At 42.6% G+C, this 14,482-nt stretch overlaps 1 protein-coding gene across 14 annotated transcripts in view; it reads left to right on the forward strand.

Annotated features, from left to right (window-relative positions):
• ANKDD1B (ankyrin repeat and death domain containing 1B) overlaps window positions 1-14,482 on the forward strand; it is a 65,170-nt gene that overhangs the window by 24,364 nt on the left and 26,324 nt on the right. For 13 of the 14 annotated variants that reach the window (XR_004317765.1, XR_004317775.1, XM_032474372.1 and 10 more), the window contains 3 exons: window positions 5,065-5,163; window positions 5,928-6,026; window positions 10,403-10,501. Coding sequence is in view for 12 of the 14 variants with exons in the window: in XM_032474372.1 (XP_032330263.1) it covers window positions 5,065-5,163; window positions 5,928-6,026; window positions 10,403-10,501 (297 nt within the window). In the remaining 2 variants the exon portion in view is untranslated. The remainder of the gene's footprint in view (window positions 1-5,064; window positions 5,164-5,927; window positions 6,027-10,402; window positions 10,502-14,482) is intronic. The other variant, XM_032474407.1, reaches the window with a different exon arrangement.

Genomic DNA, 14,482 nt, shown 5'->3' on the forward strand with positions numbered 1-14,482 from the left:
GGGGGCAGGAAGCTGGTCACCAGTGCTCCTTTCTCCTGTTCCAGTGCATTTGTAACCTTATTTAAAGGTCATCATCCACCCTTTGTTGTCCCCTGCCTCCGCAACCACACACACACTCACACTGAGTTACCTGCCCCCACATATCACCAGCACTCAGTCGTTGCATTTCATTATAATCGCTTGCATATGTGTCCGTCTTCCCTACGGGACTGTGAGCTTATTGGGGATGGGGCTCTATAGTTTTTATCTTGGCCACTCTTGCTTAGCACAATATCTGACATATATAATAATATTAATAACTGAATAATTAACATATCAATGTTAACTAAATAAATGATTTATAAGGATGTGTGCCTAAATGTTTTCATCTAGTATATAATCAGTGTTTCTCGTCCCCCTTTTGTGATTTGTTTATATGGACCTTTATCTGTTGTCATTATTTGCAGGTGTTTGTATAAGCCAGACACAGTCATGTGGGGTCTGTCATTCCCCAAGAGCTGTGCATGGTCAGGACTAGATCTTGCTCTTCACTTAGGCGTCTGTCTCACAGGCAGCACACAGGGGCCACGAGCAATCTCTGTCTTTTCCGTTTGCTTTTCCTTAGTGACTCAGCGAGAACGATGATGGGTCAGGACTTCAAACTTTGAAGGGTTGGGGACATAAGTCTAATTGGCAACATATCTGGCTCAAGAATATAAATGAAGGGAAATTTTTGGTACCAGTTTTTTTTTTTTTCCTCCAGCCTCTGTTCATGCATGAATACAGAGCCCTGTAGGGCTGAACCCTATACACATTTTTGGTGGTGGTGGGGGGGCATTTATTATTTTGGCACTTTTCCTTCAATTTTTCTCTAAGTTATTGCAGAATCATAAGCTATTATCTCAAGTTAACAGTGACCGTTAACTTTTTATTATCTTGCATTAGCAGGCAATCCGATGACGAATCTCAGATTCAGGAACCTTCTTGTAAAGAGTCTTGTATCTTGTTTTTCACATTTCAAGCATCTTGCTCAGCTTTTAGTTAATAACAGTATTGTGAATTTTTTCTTTAGCCAATTTGTGAATGTTTTCTTTAGTTGAAAAAATACTTCTGCCTCTATTTTGTCACCCCAACTTCCTTTCCTGCTTTTAAAGATTCCAGAATTGAGTTTTCTATGGGTCTTTCACTATTCTTGATGACATTTTGGCTTTTGAAAATGGAGTCTCCCTCGGCAATGTGAAAAGTTGGAGAAATTACCGTAATCAGAAGATTCTCCATTTGAACTTTCCTCCTCAACAAATCACACCTAAAATCCCTCTTAAGCTGTATTCTCTGAATAATTCCTAATTTCTCCTTTCCATTTCATATAGACCTGTTCTCAAGAGTTTTCCTGTTGATTATTTATGAACATTGGAGAGAAACATGTGAGCAAGCTAGGAAGGCCTAAAAAGAAGCAGTTGATACAATGTCATTTCTGAGTGAGTCATGTAAATATTAAACCCTGGAGAATTTCTGCTTCAAACAATTTTATCTGTAGGGTGAAGTTCACTGAGTGGTGTGTGGGTGACTCAAACAGAATCTGGCATAAAATTAGCTTCTCAGAAGATAGTTGAGTGAAAGAACTATTCAGTAAATGCAGAAAGTTGGTAAAATTGCTGCATTTGAAAGGGAGTCTCATTGTCTGACTGAGGTGGCACCTCCCCAGACACCTTGGGAGGACCATTTTTTTTTTAATTAATGAATTAAATTGAAGTATAGTCAATTTACAATGTTGTGTTAGTTTCTGGTTTCAGCAGAGTGATTCACTTATACATATATATATATATATATATACACACACATACATATACATATATACACATTCCTTTTCATATTCTTTCTCATTAGAGATTACTACTAGGTACTGAATATAGTTCCCTGTGCTATACAGAAACAACTCGTTGTTTATCTATTTCATATATAGTAGTTAGTATCTGCAGATCTTGAAGTCCCAATTTATCCTCTACCACCTTTTTCCTCTATGGTAACCATAAGTTTGCTTTCTATGTTTGTGAATCTGTCTCTGTTTTGTAAATAAGTTCATTTGGCTCCTTTTTTTTTGAGATTCCACATATAAGTGATATCATATTGTATTTTTCTTTCTCTTTCTGGCTTACTTCACTTAGTATGATGATCTCCAGGTCCATCCATGTGGCTGCAGATGGTATTATTTTATTCTTTTTTATGGTTGAGTAGTATTCCATTGTATACATGTACGACAACTTCTTTATCCAGTCACCTGTCAATGGACATTTAGATCACTTCCATGTCCTGGCTATTGTAAATAGTGCTGCAATGAATATGGGGATGCGTGTACCTCTTTCCTTGTGGTTTGATGACTAGAGAAGTTCCTTTAACATTTGTTGTAAAGCTAGTTTGGTGGTGGTGAATCCTTTTAGCTTTTGTTTACCTGTGAAGCTTTTGATTTCTCTATCAAATCTGAATGAGAGCCTTGCTGGACAGAGTGTTCTTGGTTGTAGGTTTTACCATTTCATCACTTCAAATATATCGTGCCACCCCCTTCTGGCCTGTAGAGTTTCCACTGAAAAATCAGCTGATAACCTTATGGGAGTTCCCTTGTATGTTATTTGTTGCTTTTCTCTTGATAATTTTAATATTTTTAATTTTTGTCAATTTGATTACTGTGTGCCTCAGTGTGTTCCTCTTTGGGTGGATCCTGTGTGGAACTCTCTGCACTTCCTGGACTTGGGTGACTATTTCCTTTTGTTAGGGAAGTTTTCAGTTATTATCTCTTTGAATATTTTCTCAGGTCCTTTCTCTCTCTCTTCACTTTCTGGGACCCCTATAATGTGAATATTAGTGTGCTTCCTGTTGTCCCAGAGTTCTCTTAAACTGGCCTCATTTCTTTTCATTCTTTTTTCTTTTTTCTGTTCTGCCATAGTGATTTTCATTAATCTGTCTTCTGGCTCACTAATCCATTCTTCTGCCTCATTTGGTCTATTCCTGGTTCCTTCTAGTGTGTTATTAAATTTCAGTAATTATATTCTTCAACTCTGAGTTTTCTTTATGTTTTCTGTTTGCTAAAAGCTTCCCCCTGTGCATCTGTACTTCTTCTGAGTTCTCTGTCCATCTTCACCATAATTACTCTAAACTTTCTCAGATAAGTTGCCTGTCTCCGCTTGACTTATTTCTTCTTCTGGAATTTTATCTTGTGTCTTGGCCTAGAAGATATTCCTCTGCTGCCTCATATTGTCTTGATTTCTATTTGTATTTTTAGGTAGCTCAATTATGTTTCTAGACCTTGGAGGAGTGGCCCTCTGTGGGAGCAGTACACTTCTCTCTTGTCACCTAAGGGCCAAGGTCCAGCTGGTCCCAGGGTAGAGTGTGGCCTGCATTTGTGGACTCCTTCCACAGGCTTTGGGATTATTGTTTTCTTACTTCTGGTACCTGCCCCTGGTGGATGAGGCTGGACTAGAGGCTTATGCAGGTTTCCTGGCAGGAGTTGCTGGTGCCTGCCCATTGCTGGGTGAAACTAGGTCCTGGATCTCTGGTGGGTAGGGCTGTGTCTAGGGGCACGCCTAGAGGCGGTTGTGGCTCAGGAAGTCTGCTAATGGGTGGGGCTCTGTTCCTACCCAGTATGTTATTTGTCCTGAGGCTTCCCAGCACTTAAGCCTACAGGCTGCTCGGTAGCAGTAGCGCTAGGTGGTAGCGCTAGGTCTTGGTGCTAATGACCCAAGCAAGATGTCAGCCTCCAGGAAAGCTCATGTAAATGAACATTCCCCAAATGTCTGCCACCAGATTTTATGTCCCCTGGGTGACAGCAGTCCCTTACCTCCCCAGGAGACCCTCCAAAACCAGCAGGCAGGTCTGGCCCAGGTTCCTATGAAATCACTGCCTCTGCCCTTGGACCCAGCATGTCCGAGATTCTGTGTGCACTTCCCAAGAGAATGAAGTCTCTGTTTCCCTCAGTCCCATGGAGCTCCTGAAGTTCAGCTCCACTGGCCTTCAAAACCAGATGTTCTGGGGTTTCCTCTTCCCAATGTTGGAACCTCAGGCTAGGGAGCCTGACATGGGCTCAGAACTCTCACTCCTATGGGACGGCCTCTGCGACTTAATTATTCTTCAGTTTGTGGGTCACCCACCCAGGGTTATGGGACCCGATTTTATCATGAGCACACCCCTCCTATCATTCTGCTGTGGTTCCCTCTTTATGTTTCCAGTTGAAGATCTTTTTTGCTAGGTTCTGTTGTGTGCTACGTCAGGGTGGTGCAAGCTGGTGATGCAGGTTGGTAAAAGAATTTACCAGAGATAAAGCATGAGATAAAGTATGAGAGTAGTGAAGGAATTTATTGGGGTACACTGCCATAGACAACAGCAAGTCACGTGAATGAGAGGTGCCTGTGTGAGCCCTATGGGTTAGTTGTTGGGGTGTTTTATAAGGTAGGGTCACAAGGTGCCTGATCAGCTTGTGCATAAGGCTCTGATTGATTGTAGATGAGGTAAGAGGTTTAGGGTCCGTGAAAGGTGGTGGGATTTATGACTCTGATCAGGTGGGTTGAAACAAGCCAGGCTGAGCTATTGTGAGATTAGGCATTACCTAGGGCTATTAGTCTGTTAGGGCAAACACACCCAGTAAAGAGTGTACTTTATCTGTTGGGGGATCACAGGCAGACATCTGACAGCCCAGGAGTGGGGGTTGTTGGACTTTCAAGGGCATCAGTTGTCCCCGCAGTTTTCAGTCTTTTTTTCTGATGGTTGTTTAGCAGTCGGTTGTGATTTTGTTGTAATGGTAAGGAGAGGTGAGCTTGTGATGAGAAGGCCATTTCTGAGCAGTACTTCTCTGCCCGCATAAAAACGATTCTGTGCTGATGCGGAGTTCCCACGGTTTGGGGCAACAACTCGAAACTGGATCTGGTTTGGAATCAGAGAGATTGTTATCACTCTCCCCCAAGAAGGGCCCAGAATTCTATGACCAGAGTCACTATCTTGTCCTTCTCGTCCCCCGCACAGTGCTGCCCACTGTCATTTGCCTCGCCTGTTGGGTCAGTGGGTAATTAACACTGGGGCGTTGTGATTGATTTTCAGAAAGGAAGAAAACCATTTCTTTTGGCAGCGGAGAGGGGACACATTGAAATGATAGAAAAACTCATGGCCCTTAACCTGCATACTTCAGAAAAGGACAAGGTGAGATGGACTCTGGTGTCTTTGCTGAGTGCTGGAGAAAGGGGAGTGACAGCTGATGTGCAGGTTAGGTGGTGGTGGTGTGGTAAGCAGTAGAGTTGTTCAGTTGTTACTACAGTCAGAGAGAATCATGGAATATCCAGATGAAATCAACCCACTTTTGCAGTGGGTTGTCCAGATTTCCAATTTCTGTCCATAAATGCTTGTGAAATCAGTGGACTACATGGAACTTCTACTGTCAGCTCCAGTCTACTCTTTTCTTCCCCTGAGGTCTGCTGGAGACTCAGCCCCTGAGTCTGGGGAGAGACACATTGGCTGCACATCCATGTCTATGTGCATATCTTTGATGATTTTCTTAGGAGAAAGTTCCTAGGTGTGGAATTGTATAGGTCACAGAGTTCTGCACATTTTAAAGTCTTTTGGTATTTATTGTTAAAACTCCCTCCCAGAAATCTTTCACCAGTTTGCCTTCCCAAAGATTATATGGGAAAAAGTTTTTGTCCCACTTTTTGCTAGCAAATGAGCAGCAAAGGTAGGGCAAGGAGCATGGATGATTTTTTCTCTACTGCTTCAAACAGCTATGTATTTTCATTTAAAACTTTTTAAAAATTATGAATTTCACTTACAGCTGTGGATAACATGGCCCACACTCTGGCCACAGCTTTAATCAAAATAATACCTCCCCAGAAGCCCTGCAGCAGCCCAGACTATGGGAGGGGGTGTTCCTTGCTGCAGTGGAATCTACCGTGGGTGTGTCTGTGTTGCAGGAGGGGAACGCTGCCCTGCACCTCGCAGCAAAGAATGGTCACAGCCCTGCAGTCTGGGTGCTGCTCACCCAGTGGCAAGAAGTAAATGAGACCAATGAGGTATGTGGAGGTGCTCATTACAGGAGGACAGTGAGGCTCAAAAGTGGAAAGGTGGGAGGAACAGCTTTCAAGAAAGGAAAAGGAAGCAAACAAAAATGTTAGTGCCACAGGGTGTACAATGTGATGCTAAAAGATTCCTATTTTTTCTTTAAAGTATCCCACAGAAGTTCATTTGTTAACCCATTCATTTATTCCACCCATACCTCCAGGAGCTATTTAATATGTGCTCTATGCTAGGTAGACTGTGTATTCTTATTCTAGAAGCCTACAGGGCAAGAAGGTCATAAAAAAAATTCATGTACTGGGCTAAATGCCATTATAGATGTATGTACACTGTACTGTGGGAACACAGAGGAAAATACCCAGGCTTCACAGAGGGGGTGGTATATTGTCTGGGTCTGGGCATTGGAACAGGCACAAGGGTAGAGTATTCCAGACAAGGGAAGAGCCCGTGTAAAGGAACCAAGGCGAGAAAGAGCACGATGTTGTCCTGGGAAAGACGAGCTGTGGGGTGGCAGGAATGAAGGGTGGGTGGGCCAGGAAAGGTGGCTGCTCAGTGGACCATGGGAGAGAGATGATGAAAGGTGGTGCTTACCAGGAGGAGGGTTTGGCTCTAGCTTGTTGGCAGTAGAGAACTTGAAGGGTTTTAAGCAGCAAACAGGGGTGGGATCCATCTTGGGTGCAGGCAGGTAGCTGTCAGAGTGGTTTGAAGGGGGGATTGGTGCTTGGAGGGGCTGGAGGTGGGGAGTCTCAGTCAGGTGACCACGGATGTGGCTGAAGCCCGAGCTCCGGAGAGCCTGTCACAGGCAGCAAACAGGGCAGAGGCTTGTGTCCAGGGATGAGGGAGAGGGAAGACTTTCTGACCCCCAGCTCTCTGGCTTGGACTGTGGGAGGGTCGGGTACCATCCCTGAGCTGTGCAGCACAGGGGAGGAGAGGGTGAACGAGGTCGGTAATGCGGGTTTGGATGGGCTCACTCTGAGGCATCCGGGATGAGGGGGTATATTCAGGTGGGGGGCAGCAGGGAGATAGAAACTGGGCCTGGGGTTCAGTGGAGAAGCTGTGGCTGTGGAGGCAGACTTGTGAGTCACCTTTTAACCTCTGGGTCAGTGCCTGTGGGGCTGGCTCTTTGGAAACTCAGGCAAGGGAGTCCTCTTGGACCTCATAGTTCAACGTTCTGATAAATTCTAACCTGACACCTCTCCTGAGAGATACTTCTAGAAGTAATATCATAATCACTTAATGTAAGACACCATTGCTTGTAGGGCACATCATTGTTTTATGTAACACTAAGAAAAAATAATGCTGCCAATTAAACTATGACACACAAAAAAGCTTTCTTTTCAGTTAGAATATTTTATACCTATTGAAAGAGTTTTTAGATTTTCATCTTAGAATTTTTTTTTTTTTATCACACCCATGTAGAGGAACAGATAAGCGAGGCAAGCTGGTTAAGTATTCGTGTACTTCACACATTGAGTTCAATTCTTCTAAATCACTTTCTTACTCAGAGTCTTGATGTCCTTGCCTTTCCCAACAACATTTTCCCTTCTGTGCCTTCAAGGGCGCTTGTGAGGCAGTGTTTCTTCAAAGGCTGCCTCGCTGTAGTTCCTGAGATTTTCTTCTAAGCCACTGACACGGATTCTGGTTTAATGCACATCACAAACGATGACAACTGTGTCATGTCTGCTACCTGCTGGGCTGAGATTGTGAGCTACATCCTGATCTCAGATATGTTAGCAAGAGAAGCAGTATCTGACCTAGAGTTGGTGAATTATGACCATCAGAATAGCCACAATGTAGCCATAGGGCAACATAATGAAGACTGAAGGCTCTCAAAGTGGACATGTGTGATGCCTGGGAAAAGTCAGTATTCCCTTTGGACCACAGAGGCCCATTAGCCTGGTCCCATGCATCCCTGGACTGGGGCACACACAGATGAAAAGCAGGGCTCCGACTACTTGGGTCTGATCCTGGCTCCATCACTCCGGCTGGATGATCGTGGGCATGTTACTTGGTCCCCCGGAGCCTCAGTTTCCTCATCTGTCAAATAGCCTCATAAGGCCATGATGAGGTTTAAAATGAAAGGCTGCGCTGCACCCTTAGTACAGGGAAGAGTGCCTGGCATGGGCTAAGTGTGTAACAAGTCGTATCCGTTGTTATCACTGGTGTCATGTTGTGCAGTAAGTGGGATCATGGTTGTCATCGGAATCAGTGGTATATAGCGTTGTCATCCTCCTTTTTTCTCTTCCAGTTCCTGGGAGAATGTAAGCCAGACTTTCAGCTGAGGATCAGGGACAAAAATAGAGCCTTCATTTGTTTATTTTTATGTGTGTGACCATCTGGCATTGTGATGATCAGGTTGAATTGGTTTAATCTTAAGGAAGATTCTCGGGAGTTTGGTCTTCTTGAATAAAAGTTATGAATGATGTGTGGGAAACTCAAAAAGACCATGAATCACCTAGGGTAAATCTTCAGCGTGATTGCCCTTCGCAAATCGATACAGAGATCCAGTCCGATAGTCACAGGATTTAACTTAAAGCTCTAGTCGTTCTTGCCCTGCTGTTTTCATGCTTTACCACTGGAATGTGTGCGCTTGGATTTCATCCACCCTTTAGCTATTTTTGAGTCAGGGCACACTGGGGAAAAGCCATAAAGTCCAACAAAGTGTAACTGCAGATTATGATAGGTCTCATTTGCACAAAGTCAAGTATCTAGTGATAATATTAGCCTTTTGGATAAGGTCCACAGTGTTCACACAGCGTTGGGCTGCCTCCGTTTCTTTACATAGGTTCTTGCCAGACCAGTTGGAGTGACTCACGGGACTATGCTCTGCAGCAGTGGTCTCCAAACATTCTTGGTAGCAAACTCATACCAGTAAAGAAACTCACATGGACCTAATCACATGTACATTTATAATTAAATTAATATATTATGAAACATGCCAGAGAAGTAAATTTTAAAGATTGAGATAAAAATAAACATAAATGGCAATTCTCATATTTTCTCTACATTGAAACATCGGATGTATTTTCCTTCCAGTTTTCTTTGTGTTCCTATTCATGTGTACTTTTAGTGGCTGCCCAGAATTCATTGAACTGTTCTTTAGCACTTGGACGTTTAGGTTTTGTTCAGTTTTTATTATTAAAGTGATGCTGTCACGGGCTTCCTTGTATGTAAACTTTAGTCTGTATTCTTCACTGTTTCCTTTGAGTATATTCTTCGAGGTAGGATTGCTGGGTCAACGATATGAATGTTTATTAGGCTCCTGATATAGATTAAAGACATGGATTCTTTCCTTCACAATTTTTGCAAAAATTTTTCCACTGGGGTTTGCCTTTTGGCATCTCTTTTCCTGGAAAGCAAGAAGTCAGATGACTTTGTAGCAGAGGGCTGTCCCAGGCACCCAGGTGAAGCAGCCACAATACGACTTTTCCATCTTGGTAGGATAGGATCATTGGTCCTGGGTTCTTTTGTTCCTTTTGACATGATTGTTCGTACCTAATTGGCTGTGAGTAAAGCTTTCTGAACTTACCCTAATGCAGAATAGTGTCCAAGGTGGGAAGTGGTTAGGACATGGGGAAGGAATTTTGCATTTCTTCCTACTATTTTTAGGAAAGAATCCGCATGAGGAGGGGGAAATTTCTAAGTTATTATGTGAGACCAGTTCCTTCTTTTCTATGTTTTGGCCTAAACTCACCTTATACTACTAGTGTTTATCATGGTGAGTTTCAGAAAACTTGATTACAGAGGTAGGTATTACATTTTTTTGTATGTGACATACAATATTTTAAATCAGTTTTAAAGGTTAAAGCTGTACTTGGTACATACTGTGCTTCTATTTCTGTATGTTTCATACTGCATTATAATTCCTCATTCCTGTGATTATCTTTCCTAACAGGCTGTTACCTTCTTGTGGGCAGGGTCTGTATCCTAGTCATCTTTCCAGTCCCAATGCCTGCTAGTGCCTGCTGAACACTAGGAGTCTCATAAATGTTTGTCAGATTAATTAATAAAGCTTAAAAGTATGAGTGGTGCAGGGAAAGCCTGAAAGGAGGCAGCATGACAGAGTAGTTAAGAATGCAGGCTTTGGAGCCAAGCAGCTGGACTTGCATATTAGCTTTGCCACTTTTCAGCTGAGGCTTAGTTTCTTTATCTATAAAATGGATATAATAACCCTGACCTCATAGGGCTATTGTGCAGTTTAACTGTGCCAAAGCATACAATCTTGGCAGTATAAGTTGGCACATAGATGCTCAATAAATGCAATCCATTAAGAGTAATGCGCCAAAGACATAGAAAAAGCATGCTGTTTCTCAGGTAATTTCATTCCATGCCAAGGGGCAATTAATTTTAACTATTTTTTCCCTTTTGTTAGAATGGCGAAACACCATTCTTCCTAGCTGTTGAAGGAGGTCATGAAGAATGCAGCAAAGTGCTCTTGGCAGCTGGAAGTGATATCAACATTCCAAATAAAGTATGTGCTCCATGCCTGCTCACTCACACAGGGAGGGGGACTTGAAATGTTCTTTGGGTAATCTGGTCCTGGGCTGGGCTTTTGTAAAATGAAGCCAGTCCCTCAGTAATCGTAGGGGTTTGGTTCAAGGACCCGCCCGGGGATACCAAAATCTTGGGATGCTCAAGTCCCTTCTATAAAATGGCATAATAGAGTCGTTGTCTGTGGTTCTGGATCTGAGGCTTCAACCAACCATATTCAACCTGTGATTGGTTGAATCTGCCAGTGCAGAACCTGGGTCAGGGGTTTGGAGGGCTGACTTTTGCTTACTTTGGGACAAGAATTAATGATTTACCTCTGATATTCCCGTATTAACTTTTCCTCAAAAACAATGCCATTCTTAATTATTTGGGGCAGGAATAATTGAAAACAGGGCCAAAGTAGCAGGTAGTTGTCAATTCTCAAATACAGAGACACTCCTACCCTACTTTTTCTACCTTATACATGGTAGGTGTGGAAAAAATATTAATGTACTGTGTGAAAACCCAAGTGGTCAGTCTGGAGCCTGAAGAAGACAGGATGGTGCCTTCTTTTAAATACAAAATAGTTTGGTGCTAAGATCCTTTGACACTTATTTTCATTTTTCAGATGAGAAAACTAGAATTTAGAAAAGGCAAGGAACTCATCCAGGATCATACAGCCATTCAATGAAAGTGCAAGGATTCGAGCTCAGAGCCTGAGATTCTAAGTGCTGAATAGCCTTGTCTTCAAATGGTTTTACTTTCTTTTTCTATTTTTCTAATTAATTTTAAATTAGAAGGAAAATAACAAAAAATCTGAATAGTACCAAAGGGTATATGATGAAAAATATTTTATTCCAACTCCGCATCTCAATTTCATTTCCTCAGAACTAATATTATTAATAGTTGATTTAATCTTGCAGGAATTTTCCAGTGCAGTCACTTGGAAAATGTGGTTAAACACATGCACATATACTTACTGACCCCACATAAATGGTAGGTAGCTCACCATCTCTATGTATGCATACATATACGTACATTTAAATACACACCTGTTCACATATGTATATACTGCTCTGCACGTTGGTTTTTTTACTTGCCAGTATCTATGCATCTATCTATCTTGGAGATCTCACCATATTAGCACAGTGTGTATACACAGTTCCTTTTCAAAAAGTGTAAAGTTAAACACTAGAATTAAGAATGAAGTCCCAAACCGGGAATGTTTTATATCCTTGTATTCTGCTCGCAGGAGTGTACGCTTATTTAACCCGTTTGAAAAGCAATTTGTCTCTTCCTATTCATCCATGTTTGGGAAATTATGTTAAGGTGATAATCTAAAAGCGGGGGAAGCTCTGTGTTTTAGGATAGATGTTAAAGTTACCACCGATAGCCAAGAATTAGATATAACCTATAAGGGCAACAAAAGGTCAGGGAAGGCTAAAAAAAGTTTGGTGAACCTATTTCTATTATGATAAATACTAAATATACCGCCATATAGAAAAATATTCATTCATGATAGAACACTAATTGAAAAGACAGTATGTGTTTGTACATGTGTTTGTCACTGTATAAAATTTGTAAAAAAATGGACAAGTTTGCAAGAGAAAATAGAAAATGAAGCTAGTGTGAGGTGATTCCACTGATGCTGCAAGGTTATTCAGGCAATAAGTGAAAGCAACGTTAAGAATTCATGGGGCCCAGGAAATATTCAGGATATGGAGAGCGGTGCTGTTTTTCTGTCATTGCCTGGGTGCCTCTCAGCCCCGGGTCTGCAGCCACCCTGGAAGGAGTCCCTGGAAAGGCCTCCCTCATTAGCAGGATCCTCCTGGGCTCACTCCTGTCAGCTCACTGCGTTGCTCTGTGCCCTCCCTCCGTCACTCCCTTTAATTATTTGGCCCTCAGAGGGGATTTGCTTTCTAATGGCTTTCACATGCTCACGTTCTCCCCACCCTGCTAGGACGGCAGGCTCCACGTTGTCCACATCCTTATGGCCTCGACCTCATCCAGGCAGCCTGGAAATTGTCTTGAGTTCATTTTTCAGCTTTTGTATTATCTTGAGTCTCATTAGCACACTTCCTGGATCAGCAGCCTCAGAACCCCGACTGCTGTCCACACCTGTCTCCGTCCCACTCATTGAAGACCCCAGGGAAACGGGCAGCTTGAAGCAAGAAGCCAGCAGCCTGGACACACACCCAGGGCATGTGAGACTCATTTTGCTTCCACATCTGTGGGCTGATTACTGTGTTTGGTCTTGAAAATGCTTCACGCACTGACACTGATTAGCCCTGGGCTCCCGGAGCCTGTGCCCCCACCCCGACTAAGGGAAGGGCATCAAGGCTGAGTCATTTCTGCGGAAGTGCCTGGAGAGAGATTATGGCATTAGCTGCCTCTGGAGGCTTCCCCTCTTTGTGCTAAGGGGAGTGGCTGCCCAGAGTGTGGGCAGCGGGATGTCTTCAGGGCCTTACCAGCCGCCCCAGGTCTAGTGAAGACGTCTGGAGACCCTAAGAACTCTGTATTTCCGGAGGCCCTACCCTGACATCTTACCAAATATTTGTAAATGCCCCCAGATTCCCTATTAAATATATCTTTTTTTGCTGTAAATTATTTTTAAAGGCATTTTTATCTGTGCTTTTACAATTATTTGCATATGATAAACTCCCCTAATGTATGATTGACTCTGGTTTCTTAGAACTCCGTGCACACTTGAGAATTTGAGGGAGGTGAAAAAATTGACCCTACATATTGTTTACAAATGTAATGAATATCTTATGAATATTACATTTAACAATCAATGAAGTATGAATATGTCTATTAAATATTTATTGACTTCAATTTCATGATTTTCTTTTGGTATCTTAAAACAGATTTTTTTTTTTTTAAGATTTCAGGTATTTCTTTGCTTTTAAAAACTCTATATGCCCTACACACTGTACCTGGAATGCTTCATGGGTGAAATGGCACAGACTCCTACAGCTCTTTCTGCTGTAGGGTTCCTGGCTTTGGCATCTCACAGACTTATTTCCGCTTCACATCTTCCCACTGTGGAGCACTGCCCATCATTCTAAGCTCAGTCTAAATGCCACCCTATCCACGCAGCCTTTCTGATCACTCAGTGCAAAGTCATGCTGTTTTACTTCTCACTGTAGCACATACCACTAGCAGATACTGTTCTTCTAATAACGCCTAGAATCTAATAAATGGGTTTGTTCTAAATCTGCTGAGTTACTGATCTACCAGTCTACCATCTATAGATTAGTTGACCGTCCACCCCGACTGGAGTATAACATCAGAGATCTTGTCGGTCTAGGCATATCCCACCCCCAACTATCTAACAGAGGGCCTGACACATAATAAGTACTCGATAATTTTTTGTGGAATGAATGTAATGATCGTTATGATTACTGTATACGTTTACTCGCTCATTTATTTTCCCAGTATTGTTGTTTGAGAGAAAGAAGTAGGATGGTGTGGCAGGTGGAATAATGGCCCCCAAAGATGTTTGCATAATCGTCCTCGGAACCTGTGAGTATGTGAGTTCCCACGGCAAGGGGAAGCTAAGATTGCTCATTATCTGACCTTACAGTGAGAGCAGCCTGGATTATCCAGGTGAGCCTACTGTAATCACAAGGGTCCTTTAAAGCAGAAGGAGGAGGCCGTCAGGGAGGTCAGAGTGATGCGATGTGAGAAGGACTCAGTATACCATCGCTGACTTTGAGGTTGGAGGATGGGGACCATGAGCCAGAGGATATGGGTGGCTGCTACAAACTGAAAGAAGCAACGAAATGGATTCTCCTTAAAGCCTGCAGAAAAGCCTTTGTTTTAGCCCAGCGAGACCTTTTTCAGACTTCTGACCTCCAGACCTGTGAGATAATACATTGGTATTGTTTAAGGCACTAAATTTGTGGTAATTTGTTATTAGCAGCAATAGAAAACTAGTAATATAGGTGGTTGTGTCATTTTTACAGAGGAAGACTTAGAG

The sequence above is a fragment of the Camelus ferus genome, chromosome 3 (genome assembly GCF_009834535.1).
Source record: "Camelus ferus isolate YT-003-E chromosome 3, BCGSAC_Cfer_1.0, whole genome shotgun sequence".
NCBI lineage: Eukaryota > Metazoa > Chordata > Mammalia > Artiodactyla > Camelidae > Camelus > Camelus ferus.